Below are 27288 nucleotides of genomic sequence, written 5' to 3' on the forward strand. Positions count from 1 at the left end.
AATAATAGGTCGCATGCAATTATATCAATATATCGATTAAATTATAATCAAATTGTATATCAATATAATATGAACAAATTAAAAATAGTTTAACATCCATCATTCATTTTCAATAGTTCATTTAATTGTTCGAATTATGTAAGTCGATTTAAGCAATATAAAGTTTCTTACTTAAAATATTCCTTTAAAGTCAAAACAATATTATATATACTATCGACATTTATATCACATACTTCTATGTATACGCCATTTTCTTTAAATATGTATATAGCGTAGCGTATATTATGTTGGTATTAATGTGCTTCGTTCATCTGTAATTTTCAGTGTGATCTTTAAAATATTTTTCCAAAAAGATGCCTAAATCGAAAAGAGATAAGAAAAGTAATATTATCTTGTTTCAATCGATATTTTTTTCATTTAATCTTTCATTGTAAATGTAGAATTTTTATAGATTAACCTAAAAATGTTTCACGTGCCTTTAAATAATTGATAAATTTATATTTCACAGTATCTCTTACAAAGACAACAAAGAAAGGCCTTATTTTGAAACAACAAATCGTGGAAGATGTTAGAAATTGCGTTGAGAAATATGCTAGGATATTTATTTTATCCGTACATAACATGCGTAATAATAAACTTAAAGATCTACGATTGGAATGGAAAGATAGCCGGTTTTTCTTTGGTAAAAACAAGGTGATAGCATTAGCTTTAGGTAAATTACCAGAAAACGAAGTTGCAAATGGTCTTCATAAATTGTCATTAGCACTAAGAGGACAGTGTGGATTGTTATTTACGAACAGGAATAAGAAGGAAGTATGTTTTTCTTTGTTAAAATACAGATACATAAAAAGAGTACATTTGTTAATTTATATCTTGCTAAGGTATTGCAATGGATGAAGGAGTATGAGGAAATAGACTATGCTAGATCTGGTTTTGTTGCACAAGAAACCATAACGTTACACGAAGGACCAATGGCAGACTTTTCACATAGTATAGAACCTCATCTAAGACAATTAGGAATGCCTACAGCTTTACAGAAAGGTGTAGTGACATTAATTAAAGAGTATACCATATGTAAAAAAGGACAAGCATTAACCCCGGAGCAAGCAAGGATTTTAGTAAATATGATGTTTTATAATTCTTATTAAACACAAAGATAACAAAATAATACTTTGTTCTTCTTATAGAAATTAATTGATAAACCATTGGCTACATTTAAATTAATACCACTAGGTATGTATTCTAAAAAGTATGGATACAAACAACTTACATCTCAAGATAATGTCAAGGAAAATATAGAGGAACAAATGGAAATAGAAGAAGCATAGTATATATAGATAGAACGTATATAGAAAACTGAAGTTTTTGACTGCAAAGAAAACATGTGAAAACCTGCATTTTTGGAAACAACTGATGTAAAGCATTAAACATTAACATATTTTTAAGACATCAAAATTGTGACAGCGTTTTTTTTAACCATCATCTCTTCATTTAAACCACTTAATGAAACAAACTGATGATGCTACCTTTGTATTTTTCTATATTCTGGATTATTGGAATCGTATGGGTAAATCATAAAATTATTATACTAACCTATATCACTGATATCAAGAACACCTAAATATGAATTTAAATTATTTTTTACTGTGTAGACCATTTATTACTGGTGCTCTGAAAATTCTCGCAACCATAATTGTAAGGTAATTTCCGATATAAATTCAGATAAAAGAGGTAGCACAATGTCTATAGATGCTTCGGATGTATCTGATAATGAATGTACAAAACGCAATAAAAAAGGATTAAAACATAAGGTGTATATCGATAAATGTACTCAAATATAAAATTGAAAAAAATTTATTTGTTAATATTTATTATATTATACCTGACCACATTTTTTCGTTTCTTACTACATTATTAATTACAGATCAAAACGTGTTGGCCAAGCAGAACATCAATAGCTGAATTTTAATATAGATATGAGAGAAAGTACTTTCCTTGGCATTAATTAAGTTTTAATATGATTAAGTTTTAAATATAAATTCTGGTAATTTGACTGTAAAAAAATAAACTATAGACTTTGAATTTTTTTAAGAAGTCAATTATTTCTGCATTATTTTATGATTTATTTGTTTTAAAAACTACAAGATATACTCTTACTACATATTGAAGTTTAGTCACATGATACTAAACAACGCTAAACGAAGTACTTGAAAATTACGAAGTACAAGATACATCACAAAATGTGTAACATAAGCTGTCCTGAATGTCATAATCTATTCAGTAGAATTAAGCTATTAAATAATGATATTATTTTAAATGTAACAATAAAAACAGCAAAATATAAAAAAAGATACAAATATACATTCCAATATTGTGTTACAAGAAACACAATTAATAAATTGATAAATAGATACATTGATAAGTTCAATGAAGATACATACTTTATAAAATTTGACTTGTTACGTAGAAACATGCTTTTATGTAAATGTATTATATTTATTGTATAAATATTTATGTCTAGAACAATTCACATTAGCAAGCAACATTCACATTAATTGCAGGTAAAAGCGTAAGATTTAATTTTGTGATTAAATTATTGCTAAGGAATGCTTTTAATATTTAATAATTGATATTCATTGGGTAATTATTTGGATATTACTGCCACTTTCTTTCATTGAATGTTTAGTATTATGTAATGGCTTCGAAATGTCATTATAAAAAAAAAACCTACATAGGAAATTATAAACTAAAATAAAATTGATACGAAATTATAAATTTACAATAAAATTTTAATTTATTTGTACTAAAAGTAATGAGCTTATGAGAAGCAATAAAATAATACCAAAAATTAAACATATTTGATTGCTTACAAATAGCATACCATGATAATAGGAATAATAATAAAATAGTAATGCTAATAAACTTAATAACAATATACAATGCTTTGTTATCACAAAGCGATAACGCGTTTAAGGTAGAGGCCCGTAAATGATACAGAAACATGATAATATTGTCATTTCCTGCATTATTTCCTTCTTATATTTCGTTATCCTTTTCCCTTTCTTACACTTTTTTTAATGAAACCACTCACGATTAATCAGGAAATGTTTCTGCGTTAAGCTAAATGTAATTAGAATACAATACTGCACCATCAAGCAATTTGCATCTTGCACTGCCGTCGCATAGTTAATATCAGAATATTGATGTTTAATATTGATGTTTCGAGTAATCAAAAGCTCTTATATTCTATTCTTAACAGTAAATATTTTGAATACGAATTGTTAATATTCGAAATCCAAAATATTTTCGGTTCTATTTTCTTTGGTGGAACATAATTGTACCTTCACATGTTACTGATAATATCTAAAAGATACTAAAAAGAATGGCATTCACTCTATACATAATTATGATACTTCCGTTAACATAAAACTGCAATTTATTCTACTTTACTAATTTTCTTTATATTAAACTACCTTTAGATGATGCGTTCTGAAAGACACAGGCATAGAATACATTATCATAAAAAAAAAGATTTAAAAAAAATGAAAGATATATATATATACACATACATATATTCAAGGACACGTTTACGTCACAAAACGAAACTTATATACTGTTGTACATAACAGTAACTTTGTATAGGAAACTAGAAACATCTTTCATTGTTAGTATGAATAAAGAATTCGATTTTATACACTGTTATCGTTCTGACCCGAATAATAATTTGTTCGAATTATATCACAATAGACAAATGATTACATCCTAGAGTATGGCAATTTCACAGCATACTAATTCAATGGAGATCTCATATAAAAATAAATAAGGACTTTTTTTTAAACGAAATATTCGATAAAAATATTAGTTAAAGTAATAAATATCTAAATAATATTACAATATATTAGACTTTCATATACTAGAACAATTATGATGAAACGATTTATAAACGAAAGTTTTGAATTAAATGGAACGAAACAACCACTAGGAAAATGATGATAAAGTATACATATTACACTATACTTTTTTTTTGCTTTATAATAAAGAAAATTTTCTAGCACGATGTATTTTTTGTAAACGCATCGATGAATCATTTTATACGCATGTTATCGTTACATTGTGATTATTCATTGGTATCATAAATATTTTAAAGTTATCGTCCAGCAAAATAATATATGTCTCTAATGGAAAGATCTACGTATGATTTTAAGCATAAATAAGCGATTTACTTTGAACTCTTTTTTATGTGAATAATATATGACGAGTCCTTTATTTATTAGAGCTCGTTAATATGCTTCCTAATTGATGTAATAATTTTCTTATAAATTATACTGAAAACAAATTTTGACGATATCGGTAACTTACTATGTAGTCCTATTACTTCATGAGGATTGGAATGTGTTTAAATTTAATTGTAGAAAACCATGTGTACTAATAATAAATTATTTCTACGCACATTTAGCGATACTTAAGATGTTTCGATGGGCAAACAAAACATGATTTATAAGTCTATGACCACAGTGTAAATTGGTCGACTTCAGAATCAAGAACCCTACGTGTAATTAGTTCCATAACACATGGAATATAAAAGACGATTAATAGAATCGATCATTATCGAACGTTTCTTCTTTAGAGTAAAAATTCTAAAATATTTTCATTTAGGTAATTTGTCTTTGAGCGTAAAGTTCTTCGAGTGATGGTACTTCCGGTATTGGATCTCGCCAATACGCAAAATTACTAAATTCATCCGCGGCATCCTCTCGCCAGGCTGGGAAAAGATGATCGACAATAAAACTCATGTTTGAATATCTGAAAAAAATAAAGGTAAATGAAATATTTCGAATTTATTGTTGTATTACATTGCGTGTCTGCTAATGAAAATCGGAAAACAAAATCTGGGATAAACGTCAAATGCATAGTTACATTATCAATAATAAGGTATGAGTATTGCTCTATGATACATATGTATGTAACAAAATGTTGGCGAAATAATTCGTCTTCGTTGAAATCCTATTAACATATATACATACTATGTATATATTACATCAGATATGTGCATGTATATGTGTGCGTGAGTGAGTGCGGACGAGTATGTGCAATGGTTATATATAATGTGATTATATATATATTCTATTTAATTTAGGCTTTTTCTATTATCTAGAAACGCAACAGGTTTAGAAGTATTTGTACTTTAGCAGAATATTATCGCTTGATCGAAGATTTTTCCAAGCAATACTTCTCATGCAATTTTTTACTTTAGTTTCTGAAATAGCTACAGGATGAAATTCAGCAATGTAATTACCACTCTCCATATTCAATTAAAACAAATTTACGATACATACAAGTAATATGTTCGAAGTACTTGGTTGAATATTCGTGCATAAACAAAAACAAAATAAAAATCCTTCTTTCACACAATGATGACATACTTAGCGTCTATTCTTTCTAAATGTTTCACGCGTATGAAACGATATTAATGTTACACATGATTTAGGAAAAAGTTATTAATTTCAATAAAAATTCCGTCTGTATAACACTTAAGGTAATGAGGCTACATTAAGATCACTGGAGATGAATGAAAATGGCAACGATGAGAAGCAATTGTGTAATAACCAATGCTTACCCTATAAGAATCATAAGAAGATAGGTAGTTCTTGCACAACCAAATACCTCAAAGCATACTAATGAAATAAACTCAAACTAAGGAAATAAATTGAACTTCTAGCTTTACGAAAAAAGAATTAAAACATAAATAGAAAAAAGAAAGGAAAAAGATTGCCATTGGAAAAATCTAATTGTGCTTGTACTAATTTCCCTTTGTTCAATAATTTTTGGTTTGAATCATTATCAAAAATATATGTAATTATACAGTAAGATATACTGCATTGATTACATGTGATTATATATATATATATTGATTAACTATGTGATGAAATCACTAATAAACTGCAACTATTACTAAATTTACATAGAAAATAGAGTGTATAAAATAATATTTCTGTCACGAGGTAGCAAATTTATGCATATCAAATAAAAAGCACGACCAATGGCACAGATATATAGTTTCGTAAAGATCATTATCGAAATATTATCAATTGGATTAATAGAATAAAACAGCTATGGTTGTGCCGCCATCAGTAGGTGTTTCACATGGGTAGTGGCGGGAACAACTCATTGACGATATCGCACTGACATGCGTAACTGCAATCATAGAAATATCCGACCTATCAGTACCTATTTTTCAATAATCAATTTTCCTTCCTTGCAAGGTACCTTATTTTTGACTCATTAACTGTATGGAATACAACTGTTGAATTTGTTTCATATTAATATTACGAAGTATCTTAACAATACTACTTGGTAAATTAATTTTTGTGCATTCAAGAAAAATCTAATGCACATATACAACTTTTAAAAATTACGCATAAAGATGTAATAAATTTCAATGATTATAATTTCTTATTAATGATTAATGATTACGATGTCCTATCAAAAATATGAACGTGCATCTGCTTTTGGAATTACATGTTCCAACCATCTTACAATTTTTTATAAAATAGATATCATAAAAAATTAACTAAATATTAACGCGCTAATAAAACTAATTAAAATTGCTAATTAATTTGATCACTACATTTGTATATGGGTACCTAATAGCACTATAATAAAAGATAACAAGACAATAACAAATTAATTAGAAGAAATAATAGTAAACATATAAATATATATAGTTACTTACGAAGATTGGAATGTCTGTGTTAATTCGTGTTTTAATTCACCTCTATGGTTTATAGTAAATATTCGCATAGTCGGAATTCCTACAGCTCGATATGCCCAAACATCCTAGACAAAAAATTTCATTAATACTTTAATATTCATTTAATAAATAATATTTTATTATTCATCGGTAATATTCATGAACACTTTGGTAGAGTATTTGGGAATAATTATTACAAATTAAACAAAGTATTTACATTAATTCTGTTTCCATAACCAGCATAGAAAGGTTTTGAACCTTCCGGGAATAAAGCTTGGATATCACTAAGACAGGATATCTTGAATTCTTCGGGTTTTTTCTCTATAACTTCGCGATGAAATGCTGAAATTAAGCTCGTTGGATTTAAAAGCAGCGGTCCATCAGGAAGCGATAAATCTCCCTGTCTGATGCTTTTCAAATATTCTCTTGTAACTTTGGCTTGTCCTATTGCTCTTGCAGAGAGATATAGCAATTTATAACCATTATTTTTAATTTTTGTGAATAACTGAGCAACACCAGATTGTGCCCAATCTTTGCCAACGATTGGCAGGATATGACCCAATACATCAGATTTTGTAATGGTCCCGTCTATATCGGATATAACAATTTTATCGTCCCATTTCCATTTATAAATGTGGCATTTGCAACGTGTTGTACCCTGATAAGCCGTAGTTACACTGAAAACTACTTCATTAGCACCATCTTTTAAATTAAGACTTGCCTGTAACGAAAGAACAATAAAAAAATGATATAAAGAATACAAAATAAAGTTGGATCGTATATATATGAATATATTTAGATTACAAGTAATCTAAAATTTGTTTTGTTTTATAATTTTGCGAACTTTTTACATACTATTTGTGCAGATGATAATCTTAAAGTTTTTCGATATTTTTCAGTAGATTCATAATAAGATCTCCTTTCTTTGGGTATCTTAACTCCTTGTGATTCATTTTGATTACTATCTGAATCTTCACTACCGCTATAACCTTCACCTTCTCTTTCTCGATTTTTTTCAGTCTTGGTGATGTCTTTTGTTAATTTTGTACATTGTTCTACTATATCCGTCACAGTTACTGCAGATTCTGCATTCTGGTCAATTTTTAGTTCTTTATTCGGTGTTTCGTCAGTTGGTGTACTTTCTTTCATTTCCACTATCTGTTCCGAAGATTGAAGAGTAGTTCCATCTGCTATAATAGGTAAGAAATGATAATATGGGTACTTGTGTTGAAAAACAATAAATAATGTTAAAAAGAAAAAATCGTCTTACTTTGACTAAGTTCTTGAGACTTTTTTGGCGGTTGTGTAGTACGTCGCCATGAAAACCACGAACTATAACCACTACGGCTTTCGGATTTGTCACTGTTTTCTTGCTTTTTTTCTTCATGCATTGGTAATGACATACATTGTGCATATAAATTTTCTATTGTATTTTGTGGCAAGTGTCTTTGAAACACAGCGTAAGTCATTACAATTGGACAAGCGGCAGTCCAATTATAGAACTTTCCATTAATTTTTACAACTAAATTTGGATTTTCATATAATTTCGGATCTGAACAAATATCTTCGAAATGGAGTAAATTTTGATGGAAAACTTCCTTGGACGGACCAGTTTCCGAATCTAAACCACCACATAAAGATAAACTAATATTCATGTTGTTATCAAATATAGAATGTTTTGGTTCTTCAAAATCACTATCCAATGATTTTGGTCCACCAATAGCTCCTTCAACGCTATTAGGACTTTGCGGCAAACTTGGTCCATTTCCCGACTCGGTATCTTCTTCGTCTACTCCTTTTCCATCTGTGAATATATCATATAATTGCCTATTTTATACTCTTTGTATAAGAAGATATTTGTATTAAGTTGCATTTATAGAAATGAATTGGCTACCTTTAATCGCTGTTTGGCCCCTGTGAGAAGAAGGAAAATAAAGGGCTGCAACTTCCGGATCCAGCTCATCAGCATTAAGATCACTGAGATAAATTCCTTCAGACTCCGGATTACGCCTCATGCGAGAAGTTTTTCTCATAAACGATAGCATAGCACTGAGCATAGATCGATGTGCTTCTACTATTATGCATACCATAATTAACATATTAGTATAGAGTATAAAAAATGACATTTTTATAAAAGCACAAAAATAAAAGAATATATTTAATTAATTTATAGATATAAATATAATAATTTTAATAAAATGAAATACGATGTTTCACATTTTTCCAATTGTACTAACTGTTTTTAGTTATTAGACTGTTAGACTGATTAACAGTATTCGAGGAATTTAGTGAACTTCGGTGAGGTACGTGTGCTGGTTCCGGAGGTAAACTTGGTAGTTCACCCCATCTCCAACTCTGTTGATGACTTTTATCTTCTTCTCGTTCAGCGTCCTCTTGCGTTAATTTACGCATTTCAAATTCTGTGTCAGATTGAACAGGTGAACATGGTCTAGAATCCTGATTCCTATTAAATACAATGACAATAAAAGAATAAAAATATTAATTTTACATATAATTATTCTGTATACACTTTTTACAACTTCTATAATGTTACATAATCACATTCATTCTAATACACACGTGTGAAATTATATATGGTAAGTAATAACTTTAAACATATATCCAACAACCTTACTTTGTAACTTCAGTATCACTGAAGAAATGAAAATCTGCTTCAGGACGTTTCTCCACTGTTTCTTGAGTCGAAACTAAAGATTCATTTTTCTTCTCTAATTCAGTAACTGGATTTGAATCTTTCAATATCTTTAATCAATACATATATATCAATATACAATGAGTGAAAATCCACAACAGAATGCTTTAAATGCAACAACTTACAGATCCGTCGTGAGATTCATCTGGAAGGGACGTATCATTTTCGCTTATCTCTGTTTGACTACTACTACCATTACTAGTCTTTCTTTGAGATCCCTTTTTTTTCATAATACTTTTCCTCTTTCGCTTCCTCTTAGTTGAATTACTGTTGCTTTTATTCTCTTCGATGCTTTCATCCTTTGAATTCTTTTTACTCGTCGACGGGTTTGATTCGTCACTTGATTTTTCGCGGCCACTGCTTTGTACATCCTCCGTAATTGGTCTAAAATCATTCTTCACTACGCTGATTTTACGAATTCTTTCAGATGAAGTCACAGCTATGAAAGATTTAGGAGTCGATGCAGTTGGGCATGTTTCATCGTCATTAATACCATCCATGTCAAAAATGTCTTCCTCGCCTTTCAAGGAACCTCTTCCTTTTACTCTCTCTTTTTCCTTCCAATCATTTAATAAAGCTTTCTCAAATTTTTGTCTTTGATCTACAGAAAGTTCAGGGAAGTTTTCTTTAAACAATCTTTCTCTATCTTCGATTTTTAAAGCAGAGAATTGTTCGCAGATTAATTGTTGTCTTTGAACCGTGGAGATATCGCCAAGATTTTCTTTGAACATTTCTTCTCTCTCCTCTGTTGTTAAAGAAGCAATTTGAAGCCATTTTGCACGATGCTCCGGTGGAAGATCAGAGAATTGTTCAATTAAGAATTTTTCTCTTTCATCTGGAGGCAGAGCTGACATTTGTTCCCATTTCTCTCTTTCAATGGATAAAATAGATTCTATGAGAATCTTGTCCCTTTGTTCCGGAGGAAGATCAGACAGGATATTAAATCTAGACGATGGGAAACAATTATCTTCGGGGATAGGAGAACAAGCTAAATGTGGTGGAATTTCAGTGTCAGTAGGGGAACCATCGGAACTAACTTCTTCAACAAAGAAAGCTTCTCCAGAATCTCCTAATTTCATATGGATTTGTCTAGGTTCTCCATTTATCTCTATATCAACCTGTTACGAGAAACAAAGGAGAAGTTATTTTTCCTCTATACGACTTTTAATGTACCAAATAAAATAAAACTATTTAAATGTAAAATATTTAAATTAACTAGACACTATAAATCAATAAGAATAAGATTTAAAGATACAACATATAAGATATGAAACAGCATGATAATGAAGATTCTAGAAGTTTCTACGAATTTATGTACCAAAAATATTAAAATAGGTAATATAAAGTGCACAATATAAAAACAAAGAAAAACTTACTACTTTTTCTCTGGAACGAAGTACACCGAGTTTTCCAAAGCGCACATGAAAAGGTGAGCAATTGAACGATCCATCCGGCTGTTCGACAACAATGACATCGATAGCGCCGGTAAGCGTCGCTGCATTAATTTCATTGTAGAAAACTCGAAAGTTACTTATGAACTTCCCAATGTAGTTCATACTGTACATTGTACACTAACGTATCGTTAAACCACTCTCAAAATGTATTTCCGTTAAGGTGTTTCACCGCGTTGTAGCGATGGGTGTGTGATAAGGTACTTCAAAGTTGCCGCGACACTGAAGGTCGTATTTGCTTAAAGGTCTTTCGAGTAGAAAGACATCGAGTTCAGATACATCAGTTTGAAAGTTGACTTAACCACATTGAGACATTTTTCAGTGATATTCGAAAAATTCACAAAATTCGTTATTTCTCGTTTAAATGTATCGAATGCTACACTCGAATTGTTTTTTAATTGAGCTCAACAATTTTTAACAACGCCGTAACACAACCGTCACTGTTAGGAGACGGTGAAGAACTGTCAAAAATTCGAAGCCGGGCAAATAGCTCGAGCGCAGATCTATGACAAGCTTATCGCGCAAGTTGCGCATCGAAATTCACGATAAAATAAACATACGTTGAAAAATGCAAAGAAAATAAACTCATCTAACGGAATTCACTCGCGTGACTAGATCGAAACGCAAATCCTTTGTTCTCGGAAATGGTTTGGTAAGAATTTCATCCGAGTACCAGCAGACGGTAGCCCAAATTGACGTTAGAACAGGTCACGTGATCTGGCTTAACCAATCCAAGTTCCGATACGCATCGGTCAATAAGGCTCGGCACCACGTGACGTTATGGAATCGCAGTGTACCGCGTCCTTTGAATCTCGTTACAAGACCTGAAATAACAAACAACGATATTTGTTTACATATGATTGACTAATTTTATTTTAAGTTTACCACTCTATTTCTCAACAGATATTTTCAAACTGAACGCAATAAACGATACAGATTCATTCGAATTCTCAGACATCTCTGGTCACTTTATTAATTACACGAACAAGGAGTTTCGAATCACGCTTAGTTTAATCGCAAAAGGTATAAAGATGTATTTTGATAAAAATTGTTCAATTAAATGGCACACGGTGCACGAGAAATTACATAAGACGCAAAATGAAAAATCCCGCATGCTATAAGGGTACCAGAGGAAGAATTTCGAATGAAATCGAGTTAATGATATTAATTTCTGTTTAGTCTGTATATCGTTATCTACGCAAAATTAATTATCAAAAATTCGTTACACTGTGATCGTGAAATTTCGTTAAAGCTGAACGAGAATTTAATTATTGTACAACAGTCTTTGCTTTACTATCTTTGCTTAGAGCTCGCAATCTCAGAATTTGATTCCGTACATTATTAGCATTTCAAAGAATTAGTACCGACTATTTTTTTTCTCCAACTCTCGTGTTCGAATAGGTTGAGAGCTAGAGCGAGAAGAGTCGAGTGCGAGTGAAACGCATAGAAAACTTATTTAGCATATGTATATAGTAATCCACCGATACGATGTACCGATGTTCTACGGTCGATGAAATATTTCAAAAACTCGTTTTCGATATAAGGACACCTTAAGTGAAAATAATTCCGAAATTCGTATATCGATCGAGTCAAGGTACACGCATATGCGTACGCGTACATGAAATTTCACGTTATCGTGTATGCGTATATATCGTCGTCACCTCGTAGATGCAAGATCATCGTTAAGAAATGCGGTTAGGTGAGCACGAAGAACCGATGGAACAATCAAAGATCGGTTCAAATCAACACAGAGCCCGGTAACGTGCACGCAATGATTGCGTGCAACAAAGTGACCGCGGATACGAGAGATTGCTCATTATCTCTGCGCTAGTCATGCACGAGCAAAGATTATACAGCGTATTTTTGAACCTGGCCAATCAAACAGATTGCGGGCAAAGCTTTTAGACTGATAACTTCCAACCGACCGATAATTCGTTCAAAACATCTGTACGATCCAATACCTCTATCTTTTTTATGCTAATCGTTGAATAAATCATGAAAATCATGAATCGCAATTACGTTCGTTACGCTATTGTGTTTCAGAGGTGACTGGCGAGAAACGAGGCTTCGTATTATAATCGAATTTACATAACAATCCGATGAAATTTTCGAAATATAGATACATATGTATATCGCAGAAGACGATTTCATCTTGCGTAACTAAATGTCTCTATCGTCGAAGCTCTCTATCGCGGAAATGTTTATCGAATGAGCAACATCGTTAATTGGACAGATTTCAAAAAATTCAATGTTTCTCCGCCCGATATAACGAATCCTTTGAAAATTCATCTTTTCCTTTCGTCTTTTCGTCTCCTTTTTCAATGACATTGAAACAACAGGTGTAAATATCGTTAATGCACCCGTTACGATCGTTAGTGACTATATGCAGATATACTTGTGCACGTTAGAAAACGCTGGTTGGAAAGAGAGCGTCCATTTGCGTGAATCACTCGAATAAACAATTTTTTCGGATGCACGTGTTGCAATGCTAAATTCAAGACTAAATTTCGAAAAAATCACGATAATAATCCGGGATCCCGTACACTCACAGACCAATTCGCTAAAATTCGGCGAGTCGCCAAAAGTGAAACACAATCGAACTAGAATGGAATACTCCACGAAAGTATTGCTCGTTTCGCAGGTCAATACCAACTGGTCTAGTCGTTTCCTACTTCTTCCTGCGACGTCTTTGCTTCCTTTTTTCTTTTCCTCTCTTTCTTTTTATCGTCAGTCGCGTACCTTGAAATTGTGCAATTCTGCACATCGTTCCTAGTTATTCCCTCGTGAACTCCTGTGTATTCACGATTGGATCGAGAACGGCGAGGAAAGTAAAGGAAAAAGAAAAATAATGTAAAACAAAGAACGCAAGAGCATACTATCGCTATATCACTGTCACGTGCAATGTGGGCTTGTTACGATGACGCACGTTTATGCAATATCAGCTGTTTTACGTTTAATCGTGCTTCACCTTACCCAGCGTGGAAAGGCTACTTTAACGTGTATCGTAAGTGTGATGTAAAAGCGGCAAGCGAAAGTAAACCGATCGTAAACGCAATGTGCGCTCAGACATACCGTCTCGAGCCAATCGTTTCATCCCTTCCATAATCCACCATCGTTTATTCCTTCCTAGGAAAGTAAAATCGGTGTCGAAATGAAAAATTTCAAAGACATCGAAGTTTCTCAATCACGTTGAAATCTTGTTCGAAAAGGCAAACGTAAAGAGAAAAATGATCGATCGAAATTCGACTGTTACCGGGCTTTCTTCGGCGGTGAACACCGTTTCACGTGCGATTTCCCTTCCCCCAATTTTTCCCAGTAGATTACGCGAATTAGATTTGTTCCGCGGAAACGTAATTACGTGACTACAGTGTCGCGATCGATAAGCGACAGGCGTGTCTATCTATCCAGACCTCTTCCCTTTAATCTCACCGCTTTCTTCCCCCTTTCACGTTACATGGACCAGCGAAGGAACGAAAACACGCGACAATAGACTGACAGCGAAGAACGAAGAATTTGAGGAGAAAATATCCGGGAATCCTCGATGGTTGGCCTTTACCCAGAGACTGACTCTAAGGTCATGGACACGACACTGAACTCTACGTATCGTACGCGAATATTTCCTCGGTGAAAAGCCGATCAATCTAGCGTAGACACTGATCGAGTGGAACATCCTCGAGAAATCGAAGACAATGATTCGAAGAAGAGTGATTCGATGAAAAATTGTGGATTACGATGCGTCACATTGCACAGAATCCACTTTAGACCTTGAGCTTTGATCGCTCTACTGCTTTCGACGAAAATACACAAGATCGAACCTATGAAAATATACATACGTGACGAGTTAGAGGTAACCAGTGCCAAACGGCAGATACGAAGATAGGCAACTAAATGATGCAATTCGCTTTTCTTCATCCTTAACGTCGCTTTCGTTTCGTGCATTGAGACTCTGCTTCTCTACTTCTCGAAATTTCTGTCCAATTTGGAAAAAAGTATACTTTCAAACGAGTCGTTGTTCCGCAACGAAATGTGCACGCGAGTAGCAGGTGTCTCTACTATTCGTTCACCCTCGAAATCAACGCGTATAATATATACGCTCGATACTTGTATACGAATAGGAAAGCGGCAGAAAATGCCAAAATATTTTATAATTGTTATTTCATTACGGTAAACGTACCATTGATAATACGTACGTTTTCTTCTTCTCACTCGTCTACTTCGAAACGCAATTCACGTGGTTGTTGTTGCGGAAAGAATCTGGGGAGGCAATGAAAAACACGCACGCGCACACATGCCGTAATGGTACTAACGAAGCTTTCCCATTCGCCGTTGAAAATACTTAAAAAGTTCGATATCAAAGAGATTCCGTGTAATATCGATCGCAGGAGTCAACGGAATATTCAGGTTCCGTTTGATACACGTATGCTTTCAAGGAATTTCGTACAGATATAACAATATCACTGTACCGTGGAAGGAAAAATGCGCACGAACCGCTTCGTGCGAGCATTCGAGTCAAACTGAGTCAGCGACCGGAGAATCTTAAATCTCGATACTGTGCTTACGTTTTATCGTAGTCGCGCGTCGATCGTTCGACAAATATATGCTATTCGTGCTCTTAGAGCTATAATACGTGTATGCGGCCATAAAGCGTTGAACGCGCGTAACACTGGTAAACACGATTCTCTCACCAAGGCAGAGAAAACGCGCGTGGCTCCTGTTTTCGCCTAACGGAAAGCTTTCTGATTGGTCGTTGATGCTCGGACCAGCAATCGAGCCTTCTTCTCCCTTCTTAGGAGAATGGGAGGAAGCGATATGCGTTGTTGGATCGTTGACCCAGATTATTCGACGCATCTCTACATACATGCATATGTAGCTGACTACCCTGCAGGTCGCGACACGTTTCCCCTTCGTAACGATATGTCAACCTAATTCCAACACGTGAAATCCTTTTTACGTTTCCGATAGAGTTTCAGATTCTTTCATGGTCAAATTTGTCTCTTCCCTCGTATATATGTATAACTGCCGTCAAAGATTTATGTATATACAAAAACGATTGCTTTTTTCAATAGTACGAGCGAGGTTTATCGTAATATTTTGCAGTTTCCTGCACGTGGTCAATGATGTCTATTGTGTCGGCGAGGTTAACCACCTTGACGAGAATCCACCGCTAGGAGTCACGTATATATACATGCTTGTATTGCGATACTGTTGAACGAACAACGGAATGAACCAACGATCAGCTAACGAACGAATGCAAACAGGTAAATATCGCACAAGTAGGGAAGTCGAAAGTACGACTATTGTTGACAAATAAAGATCCTTCGAACAAGAAAACATTCTTGCTAATGGCTGTTTACGCGTCATTATGCAGTGTCGTTGCTCGGCTGTTTATCACTTAGCGCAGCCAACTTGGCTCGATCAAGGCGGATATGCGGCACGTGTATACGTGCGGTCGTGCAGAGCTGTGCTGAAAAATAAACCAATTTCGTAATACACTATAAAATGTCACGATTTCTATGTTCTTCGATCTGAACTTCCCTATTGGCCTATCATAACAACGATTAAGAGAATCGTATGGATTGATGAATGTAAATAACACTCGATTAAGAACGGCGTTTTGTATTAGACAGGTTGAAGGAATGCAGTAATCCGCACCGTTAACGTAAAAGATAATGTGCTTTTAACCTCGACGTTATGTTACGCTTTCTTCCCAATGAACTCGCTACGAATCGATAACTTTCGAGCTATTACGTAATATCGCAACTTGGTTTAATCAGTGCGCGCAGGCGCTCTTCGCTACGTATTGCGAATTTGTCGTAGGCCAATTGTGCGACGTTACTAACGAACGAAAAACACTAAACAAATTTTTCAAAATCGATAATTTAATTATTAGTTATCGATTTGGTTACTTAACGATACCGGTATCTGAAATATTTATATGCAAATAATTCTTCGATATTTGTTACGTATATATCGCTTTGTTATTGTAAACAAGCCTATTGTTATCATGCGTATTTTCGACTGTTCGTGTGATGTTTAATCTAAGTTGTGTTTGTTTGTAGAACGTAACAACAAATGGAAGTGTGATACGAATCAAAAATTTATTTGGTCATATTTATGACGTATTTCTTTCTTAATCGTCTTATTTTCACGTTGCATAGAACAACGCGCACGTTCTCTTAATATGTACATTAACATCTTTATATAACATACAAAAGTTACACGCACATTTTAAATAATTTATAAATGATCAAGCCACATAGTGATAAGAATTACAAATTTACGTAGAATTCTTAAATAACCTGTTATTTAAAACGAATGAAAGAGCTTATACGTATATTTTAGTAGAGTTTATGCATTTGAGGTTTTAAAAAGTGTAACGTAAATATGCATTGAATTTTTCGTCTATGCTCTATTTTATTTGTGGCTTTGTATTTAGCCGTATTTACCTGAAGTAATTTTTCCAATTTGGTTTACACACTGTTTGCTTTCCAAGTACATTGCAGTATTAAAAAATTCTCAATAATAATATACACTAGTAAAAAGGAAACAATGATCTACCGATGTGCGGTTTACTCAACGGTCAATAATTCGTTTTTTTCTCTCGATTATTTGATTTCCTCATTTTTTATGCGTTGAAACAATGAAATCAAGAGAAATGAACTGATTAAAGCAGTTGGTTGAAATACAACGTAAATCTTGGTCAGCTTAGTGAGGGCACTAGTGAACGACACTTGTTTACGTCGATAATATCGACGAATCGTAGCATTCGACTCAACAAGGTTCGAGTCCACACTTTTCTTGAAGATATAGCTTTTCTTCGTCGGATTCGACCGGTACAAGTCTCCCAAAACGTGTGACCTGTATACTCGTATATTAATCGATGTTACAAAACGTTCTAATTATCGATCTACATATTGACGCATTCGCTTGAAAAAACACGAAGCATAAAATTAACGAAACATCGAATCAAAGGGAAAGCTTAATTTCGAAGTGACAGTCGACATCCAAAATCAATAGACCAATGAGCGCCAATTTTTGAAACGACGATAACAAGGTAACTATACATCGGAGTATATATAAACGATATTGAATTACGAAAAACTCGTTCAGTGAATATCTTTCTTTAATTAGGATTTACGTTTCGTTTACTTATTCTTCAGTGTTTCTTTTAATGTTGGAGAACTTTGAAACTTTTGTTAACATTGATCGCTTTGTGAGTCAGAGGAGATTGGAAGCATTTACACGAGAAGGTTATGATCGTCCTCGTCATGTTTCGAGGAATCACTCGAGTGCCCGTGACATTGGCCTTAATATACGAACACGAACGGTACGCAAACATATTTTGAAAGTAACCCGAATGAGAATGATACGAACCCAAATTTGCCGTGGAAAATCTTATTTGTAAAAATGTGATATTACAGCAAGCTCGAAGGAGACAAAGCTTAATCTGATTGACTAAAATGATCCATGTTTGGAGCCTGGCCATGGGCGAAAACGAGCGAATTCGTCGCACTACGCGACTAACCTACTTTCCTTTCTCAACTCGCGGTAACAAACGGATACGGACAAGGTCGTTTCAAAGCATCTATTTCTTTACCGTCTTCTTTACTTATGAATACACGGACAATTTCTCTTTCAATGCTATGAATTATCAACGTTATCTCAAGGTAATCTCATAGTTTTCACGATCATCAATCTTAACATACATTCACATGTATTCGCGTGTATATACGATACGTAAAAAGAGAGTTCTTTTCGTCGATGTTGTTTTAACGATAAATAGAATAAAATTCCATATTGCTTGTTATAAACATTTTTCATAATTAAAAATATATTGTTCATATCGTGAGACAGTTCTAAGTAAACATGATTACAACGGTTACGATGATTCTAGAATTACCAGCGCCCAAGAACACGTGTGTGGCATTGTCAGTGCACACAATTCACGAACCCAAGTATTGATGTACACAAACTATACATATTTTCGTTACGCACATATTGTAAATAAGATATTGATTATGGGTCGTGCACAAACACGGTCAGCTGTAAAACCGAAAGTCAAATCCGTGGATCTCGCTTTCTCGTTGACCCGCTTTCGATACGGATTCTTCACTTTACTTTCTTCTACGAAATTAAAAGTGATTTGGTCTCCCTTTCATCTTAAAGCGGTCGTTCACTTACGAAGAGTACATCGAATAATTGGATTTGTGTATACGTGTACGAATGTCTGTGAAATAAACGAAAGCAGAAAGGAGCAACACATTGGGTAATGATTAAAGAGAATAGTATTCACCTTACAGCCTTTTCTCTTTTCATCTTCTGGCTACATTGAATTAACCTATTGCTTTTCCTCAGTCTCGTTACACAATCTTTTAGAAGTGAAAAGTCGCAGTTGTTATCGGCGCATAAAGAGATAAAACGTTTGCTATCGATACGAACATTGGACAGCCGTTTGGTAATAAAAACTAATAATGACATTTTTCTCAAATGCTTTATATTTGTTCAGCTTTTCCTACTATTATGTTTCAGACAAATTTGCTCTAAATCAAGTTGAGTTTCATATTTACAACTGCAAGCTTACTTTAAGAAAGATTAAATTGTACAATATCCGATGAGATTCTTCTTGATAAGCAAAAATTGTTACGAATACGAGATACGATAAAATCGAACTAATTATCGTGCAGCTGCATCGAAATATCATATCTTTTCTAGATCCGTCGGAATTCTTCCCTTTGGGATACCTTGATGAATCGATAATGTCTGTTGCATTGATCGAGAAAATTGGAAAATTACCAGTGACATTTCTTTGAGTTTATCTTAAAGGGATAAATGACTAATCTTGATCCTGGAATGTGCTATTTGTGATACATTTTATACGGTAGGGATATATTATTGATGAAAGATTGAAGATTGATTTATGATATGATCTATCAAGTTTAATTGACAAAAAAAATAATAACTTATCACTAATCTCATTTAATTATTACATTATCGATCGTTAAGATTTGTTATTAGAGACTGTATTTTTTAGATACAAAGATGATGATGTTGATGCACTTTGATAACTGGATAAGATTTGACTAGATAAGGTTGGGATTTCTCAATAAAAACAGAGAAGATGGTTACACGGTAGACAGATCGTTGGCAATTACACATTCGACTGTATCAGTGTATCATGGCTGTACAAATGCGAGTTCTTTTCTTGCTCTGCCTCTCTATTTTGTTTACCGCTGGCTTCGCGAACTATCTGGATAATGTGTAAGTGTTTGCGATCTATAAGTCAATAAACAATTTGTCCATTCACCCGATTCTGAAGTTTAAATTTCAGTGCAAGCTTTACAACAATATTCTTACCATGTACCGAACTATCATTTAATCGATGGACTAAATATATCTTTCCTACGGTACAGAAAGGATGACATTGACACTTCCGAAGTTACATCGGTGAAAATCAATGAGCTGTTCGACTCGATGTTACCCTCGATTCGAAGCTTTATTCTGGAACACGGATTAGACCCATTGAAGTTGAAAGACATATCCGAAAATCTGGTATTTATATATTCAACTGAAATCTCTCAGGTTTGAATACTTCTCATTCTTTTATTCTTGCTATAGCAAGGGGTAATAATTCATAAAAGAACTCTCAACTTGTCGAATGGCTGGCTACAAGGGCTGTCGAACGTGAGACGAACAAGCGACGTTATTTTTAGTTACAAAGATAAAGTTTTGACTCTAGATGCTATACTAGCATTTGACTTGGCTGATGTAAGGGATTAATAGAATCTTATCGCTATCGAATGCTTTCTCCGATGGATACAGAAAAAATATATTCTCTTTTGAATTTTTCAGATTAGCTACCAGTATTTTTACAAAGATTTATTAATCAGTAGGAAGGGAGACATTCATGGTCGAGTTAGGAATATGCGGATAAGACTAATCGTGGCACTCGATATGAACAAATATAAAATTGCTGTCCCTATGTCCAAGATCATTAACATGGAGTAACTATTGTCATATTTATTACATTTTACATATATAGGTATGGTTCATAAAACGTACGATTGTGTTCAATTAAAATTTTTATTTTTAGCAAATTTAGTATCACGCTCGAAGGAAATAAAATCGATCCGATAGTAAATGCTGCGATCAAAGTTGTTGCTAATGCATTTCGTACGAAGATTATAAATATGGTGAACGAAGAATTTTCAAAGATGGTACAAGGATTCGTGCAAGACATCAACGGAAAGATTCCGTCTCCGGACCGAATATTAGATGTTTTCCCAAAACATAACCTCGTTTAGTATATCAATGAAATATGTCCAACGATTGTTTCTCTTGGAAATAAAAGTGAAAACCGATGAAAAGCCTTTCGTCCTTTTTAAATATGTGTTTCCATCGAGAATTTAGAATACAGATATACATATGAAAAAACCTATCGCATCTAAGTTTTTATCCTATTATCTGATTAACGTATTTCTCTAATTTTTCAATTACGTGCCAAAATTAAGGAGAAGCTATGTTACCGCGAGAAGACACGGATATTCTTGTTGTCATATTCAGTTTTTCCTATGCCAATGAAGAAGTTATCGAATATCGACACAAGTTTATTTATAGCTGAAAGTATCGGACATTAAACATTTCACCACACGGTTGAAATTAAAGTTGTTCTACAATTACTGTATGTTCGTGATATATACGTATCTGACAATGGGTTATATTTCCTAGGTGAAGAACTGGGTACGCAAACAAAAGAAACAAGCTGCTATTGTTCGTCTTTGCATACAATACAGTCCATATATTCCGTGGCGATTCATTTTAATACGGGTATGTAGAAGAATTATCGTACATACACCTTCGATATATCGTTCTCGCGTGTATGTATTTTGCGTTACCTGTGTTTTACGTGATTTTTCACGTCTCGCAATAAGAGTCGGATCGGATGGAATCAAATCGAATTGAGACGAGTCGAATCGAGTCGAAGAGAGACGAGACGAGACGAGTCAAGCCGAGTTAAATCGAATCAAATCGAGTAAGAACGAGCAAAGCCGAGCCGAGCGATCACGCGCGATGCTGCTACGGCAGGCGTTGGTGACGAGCAAGAGGCAGACAGACGGTAGTGAGCGTCGTCGTGAAGCCGAGTCGAGCCGAGTCGAGCCGAGCCGAGACGAGCCGTACCGAGAAGTACCGAACTGAGGGCGCAGGACGCTTGTTTAGTGACAAATGCACGCACCGAAACGAGCAACTGTCAAACAGCTTTTCGGGTTAGGATCGATCGAAAAACGTATAAAGCATAAAACTGCAATCCAAATACACGTGGTGATTCACGCATCGACGAGAATTGCTTGGATTTCTCAAATATCCGATCGTATTAGAACAAGGATGAATAGCATAAAGAGAGAATGATAAAAACCACCGAGATGCAAGGTATTAACGAAGTAGAAACGTATTCGGACGACAGATCGTATTAGAATCGCGTTGAGAGGAGGAAGGGTTTGATGGGAAATTTGTGCAGGAAATGGTACAGATGACACCGGAATCGGTGAATTGGTGAGTGGCAAGAAAGAGGTGCAGGATAGAGGAAGGCAAAAAGAGTCGTAATGAGAGGATATGTCGGAGGTTGAGTCTGAAGGTGAAAAATCGAGTAACGATCGAAAACGACACGGTAATAGGTAGGGAAATAAAGGGAGAGAAAAGAGAGAAGGAAGGAAAAAGGCTGGTGCTGTCCGATAAGAGAAGGATTGGATAGTTGGAAGACACGAGAATCGAGCAGAGATTGTAAGCGGTGACAAGCGGTGACGAGCGGTGGCGCGCGGTGACGAGCGGTGGCGCGCGAAGCGGAACCGAGTCGAGCCGAGCGGAACCGAGCGGAGCCGAGCGCAAACTCGAGCGAGGCCGAAGCCGAAGCTGAAACCGTAGGCAAAAGCGAAGGAAGGTTCGGACTTGGGTTCGGCGCGGTAGCGCTGGTTAGCGAGCGGATAAGCAGCCAGGCGGATCGGCGGCGTATCGCGAGCGAGTACGGCCGAGAACGTGCGCGCGCGTTTAGTAATCGACTGCTGTTCTTTCGGCGAAGCAACTCGTATCGAACTCGTTTCTTCCTGAGGCGGGTGCGCGTCTTCCCGGCTGGACGCGCGCGTGTACCGGCCGTGTATGGACGGCGGCACGCGTGCACGAGTCGAGGAGGAAAAAGCCCTGGATTCGTCTCGCCTGCGATCCTCCGCTCGGCTCGGCTTCACGAGTTCCTCCTCGGCCGGCAACTCTCGTATCGCCAGGCGTAAAAGGAAGAAGAGGAGACGACAGCAGCGACGAAATAGCAACGTCGACGACGAGGACGAACTCGTCGTCGTCGGTGGCGGTGGCGGTGGCGGTGGCGACGGCGACGGTGACGGCGACGGCGACGGTGATGAAGTAAGCACCGTCGATGAAACTGTCGACACAATCCTCGCGATAAAGGAAGAACAACAGCAGTCGGCAGGGCAAGTGATTTCCAGCGAGGAAACGACGAAGCAACCAAAAAATCGGTTTTCGCACACCAACGAATCTCAACGAAACGTAACCAGAGGAGGAAGCGGCTCGCGCGCGGCTGCCTCCTCCCTCAGCTCCGGCAACACGCTTCTCAACCGTCGAGCTGCCAGCAAGCGATCGTCCAGGAGATGCAACGCGAACGCGCGTAGGACCGCGATGACGATGGATCTCCAGAGACTGATCACTGAGGTACACGCTAGGCCCGCGATCTGGGACCAGAAGAACGTCAACTATCACAATCGCGACGTCATCCTGAAGATGTGGCGAGAGATCGCGAGGGCTTGCGAGGTCTCCAGTGAGTATACGCCTCGCTCTCCTCTTCCCTCTGCACTCTTCTTTCCGTCTCTTCCATTCGCGCCTGCGTCGCACGCCTCTCTTACTCCATCTTTCTTTCCCTCTCTCTCTTTCTCCTTCGATTCCGCCCCTTCCACTTTTTCTTTCCCTCCCACTGCCTCATTTTCAACTGTTCCTACCATTCCTTTCCCCGCCAACTGTACTGCCAACGTCCTTTTTGTTCGTCGATCAAACGATCAAGAGGGCGAGTCAACGATTCCGAGAGCTTTTCCCTGTATATACTCAAACTCGTGATCGATTGCAAATCCGAGCATATATTTTTTTTTTATCGAAAAGTAACCTGCGCTCTCTCTTTCTCTCTCTCTCTCTCTCTCTCTCTCTCTCTCTCTCTCTCTCTCTCTCTCTCTCTCTCTTTCTGTCAGAGAGCATAGGATGAATCGATGTCGTTCTAACGTGCTTCGAGTTACAATCGATAATGGAATTTTAGCAAATATTTCTGAAACTTGATCGATTAGGAATTATTCTCGAGATTGACGATTAAACGATCCCTGGTTGCATTTCGATATTATTTGGATAAAAAAAATTTCGAATGATTTTCTCGAGGTAAAAAGAGGTTATAACGGATAATATTCGTTTCCAGCGGACGTCGCGAAATCGAAATGGAAACACTTAAGAGACAATTTTCGCAACGAATTAAAGAAAACTTATCGAGGAAAATGCGACGGTGGCGCCAACGAACACGACTCGAAATGGGTTTGGTTCAAAAGCCTATTTTTCCTGCGAGATCAAATGAATTCGAGGGTGATTGGATGCACTCTTTCGCAAAATTGTTCGGCAGCCCTTCGATCGTCGCCGGAGGAGACACAGATCGAGCCTCAGATCGATATTTTAGAAGGTCACGAAGAAACGCAATTCGACGATCTAGACGGTGATTCCTGTCAGTCTTTACTATCGAACGACGATGGCCTGCATCAAGTCATGCCCCCGCCCAAAATGAACAAGATCGGTAGGAAGCGAAGTTTGCTGGATGCGATGGACAATAATTATTCGGAAGTGGATCGGAAAAGATTCGAATCTCTGCAGAAAAGATTGAGCGTATCGCAGGAGGAAGAGGACGACACTTATCACTTTCTCATGAGCGTGCGAAATCCTCTCAAGAGTTTACCGCTCGATAGACAAATGTTTATCAGGCTAAAGATTCAAGAGCTGGTTTACAACGAGATCAATTCGCAGAATCAGCAGAATCGAACATACGATGTCTCGCAGGACGTGAAACCTCCGAGAACAGGGAACGCTAGCGGGGCAATTGGAAGCGGGGTCGGGCTGGCAGGTGGCGATGCAGGTCTCGACGAATCCGTTGCGAGTGCCGATACAAATGGAGCCGGTGGTGGCGACGGAGGTGGTGGCGGTGTTGGAGGTGGGTTAGGGGGAGGGCAGACCGTTAACGATATGTCTAACCACCCTGTGTCGTTACTTCAGAACTGCACGACAGAGGGCTCCAGCGACGATACCTTCTTCGGTTAATTTAATTTTACCTTTTAAGATGTAAGAACCGTAATTTTATTAATAGGAAATAAACGATGGTATTTTTTCAGTACACTGTTACTCATCATTCTTTTCGCTGCTCGCCGAATCAGGTCACCCGTTTTCCAGATACTGGTTTGCTCGTTGCATCATTCCCGCTGCTGCTACTGTTACCGTTACCGCTACTGCTGCTACTGCTACTACTATCGCTACTACTTTACTGTCATTATGATTGTTATTATTATTACTACTACTGCTACTACTACTACTACTACTACTACTATTATTATTATTTTTATTATTATCATTATTATCATCATCATCATCATCATCATCATCATCATCATCATCATTATTATTATTATTATTATTATTATTATTATTATTATTATTATTATTATTATTATTATATTTATCAAAACTGTTGTGACGACAAAATCAAACGAATCGTGTGCATTAACGATGCATCTAATTCGTCCATCGACCGCCGTTTCATCCCGATTTAAGAGCGAATCGCGCATACATACGTGAAAATGATTCGAGTTTCGCCCCTTTGCGTATGACACGATTCAACGTAAACCAAGTTCGATTCGCGTTCGAGCAGGTATACGTACATACATACGTTAACTTTAAACGTGGACTCTGTATGCAGAAGGAATCTCGTATTCTTAATAAGAATACGAAGCTTGAGGAGGAGCTGGTAAGCAAGATCGGGTAACGAGGTTCACAAAGGGGCAGGGAATAAAATTCGTGGCATTGCGTTTAAGGATTCACTCTGTCTCTCATTGAGCACGCGTACGCGTATGTACAACGTTATCGAGCGAAAAGTACAATCTTTCCATTCCACGAGTCTGCGTCACCGATGAAACGTATCGTTCACGGTATCGTGACGCTCGTCGTACAATGTCGCTCTGCTCTTTCACGTGACCGTATCCTCTATTGTTTCCCTGTACCGCTTCCAAACTACAACGTACGCGTAACGCGAAGCTTTATTCGCCCGGCTATAGAATCGAAAGCCCATTTTACGAGTTTCCTCGTTAACCATTGACAAGCGTGGTCTTACCGCGACCGATTGGGACAGTGTTATACGCGCCACACGCGACACTCGTCATTTTAATTTTCCTCCGCGTGTTTGAAAACCGTACAAGTATTCTTAGTTTCTCGTTGAGGCAAAGCGATCAACTCGCTTTTCCATTTTTCATTCATTCCCCATCGGGAAAACTATGCAAAACTATATACCGATCATATACGGTTCTCCGCGTGATTCGATTGAACAAATTGTCAAACACGACGTTGCGCGCGTATCGCGGAATACACGGTGCTCTTGCAGAGAATACGGCATTGTACGTACATGTCTCGTATGCCGAGATAAAGTCGTTCGAATCGAGTTTGCATCACAGTTCCTTGCGGTTGTTCACCGTTTAGTCGCGCACGCCGTGGTTATTGGACATCGAAGGAACAACTGGCAGACAAGCCGGTTTTGAATATAGCTTTAATTGAATCAGGTTATTAGGTACTACTCGCGGACTATCGGAACGCCTCGCTGCGATTAAACGTTTTCATCCGTGTTCGAGGAGAATCAGAAAAAAGTTGCTTCTGGTCGTTTCGGTTTGGGTTAGCGCTAAACCTACCATAGCCTAAAATTGAATATTTTCAAAATTTTTCATCGAATATTATCTTTCGATATCAAGTTTTGGTCACTTGTCTACGCGATTTGTCCTTTAGTATCGGTATAGTCAATTTTTTAGATATTTCCTTTTATTCTACATTTTTAAGACATCTTCCTCTTTTTATCCATCGGTCATTCGTCCTGTAGGGGTAGGTTTATCGTTAAGACACCGTTTATCGTCGCTTAACGAGCGGAGTCGACCCTCGTAGAACTCGAGACCGATCGTTTACTTCGGCGTTCCGATATTGCTCCTGCTGTTGTATCGTTGGCCACGTTTTCCATGGGAATTCGTGAAATAACGAGGTAACTTTTCGTTTGGATAGAAAAGTCACGTCGTCTAGACGGGATGCGCTATATTTGCACG

General features: G+C 36.3%; 4 protein-coding genes across 7 annotated transcripts; 3 read left to right on the top strand and 1 right to left on the bottom strand.

Annotated features, from left to right (window-relative positions):
* The first annotated feature begins 331 nt into the window (after positions 1-331).
* On the top strand, positions 332-1442 carry RpLP0-like (ribosomal protein LP0-like). Its single transcript, XM_017909273.1, has 4 exons — positions 332-381; positions 509-813; positions 882-1118; positions 1188-1442. Exons 1-4 carry the CDS (start codon positions 354-356, stop codon positions 1326-1328), a joined length of 711 nt encoding a protein of 236 aa, XP_017764762.1. The 5' UTR covers positions 332-353; the 3' UTR covers positions 1329-1442.
* Positions 1443-4348: 2906 nt separating this feature from the next.
* Lpin (phosphatidate phosphatase LPIN) lies at positions 4349-15567 on the bottom strand. 4 transcript variants are annotated; one of them, XM_017909271.1, is made up of 11 exons: positions 15090-15567; positions 10841-11739; positions 9590-10582; positions 9387-9514; positions 8989-9215; positions 8646-8825; positions 8022-8555; positions 7607-7938; positions 6969-7472; positions 6734-6837; positions 4349-4803 (listed from the first exon to the last, which is right to left on the bottom strand). In XM_017909271.1, exons 2-11 carry the CDS (start codon positions 11027-11029, stop codon positions 4653-4655), a joined length of 3342 nt encoding a protein of 1113 aa, XP_017764760.1. In that variant the 5' UTR covers positions 11030-11739; positions 15090-15567; the 3' UTR covers positions 4349-4652. The 4 variants fall into 4 exon arrangements, with proteins under 4 accessions (XP_017764760.1, XP_017764759.1, XP_017764758.1 ...); XM_017909270.1 differs by having other exon boundaries at positions 7607-7941; positions 15106-15566; XM_017909269.1 differs by having other exon boundaries at positions 7607-7941; positions 15090-15566.
* Positions 15568-20004: 4437 nt separating this feature from the next.
* Positions 20005-21304, top strand: LOC108554090 (uncharacterized). Its single transcript, XM_017909234.1, has 5 exons — positions 20005-20173; positions 20326-20464; positions 20531-20680; positions 20765-20916; positions 21006-21304. Exons 1-5 carry the CDS (start codon positions 20091-20093, stop codon positions 21214-21216), a joined length of 735 nt encoding a protein of 244 aa, XP_017764723.1. The 5' UTR covers positions 20005-20090; the 3' UTR covers positions 21217-21304.
* Positions 21305-22016: 712 nt separating this feature from the next.
* Positions 22017-25255, top strand: LOC108554078 (uncharacterized). Its single transcript, XM_017909218.1, has 3 exons — positions 22017-22339; positions 22428-23732; positions 24372-25255. Exons 2-3 carry the CDS (start codon positions 23063-23065, stop codon positions 25253-25255), a joined length of 1554 nt encoding a protein of 517 aa, XP_017764707.1. The 5' UTR covers positions 22017-22339; positions 22428-23062.
* The last annotated feature ends 2033 nt before the right edge of the window (positions 25256-27288 follow it).

Source organism: Eufriesea mexicana, unplaced genomic scaffold (assembly GCF_001483705.2).
Source record: "Eufriesea mexicana isolate 0111107269 unplaced genomic scaffold, ASM148370v2 scaffold16629, whole genome shotgun sequence".
Taxonomy (NCBI): Eukaryota; Metazoa; Arthropoda; class Insecta; order Hymenoptera; family Apidae; genus Eufriesea; species Eufriesea mexicana.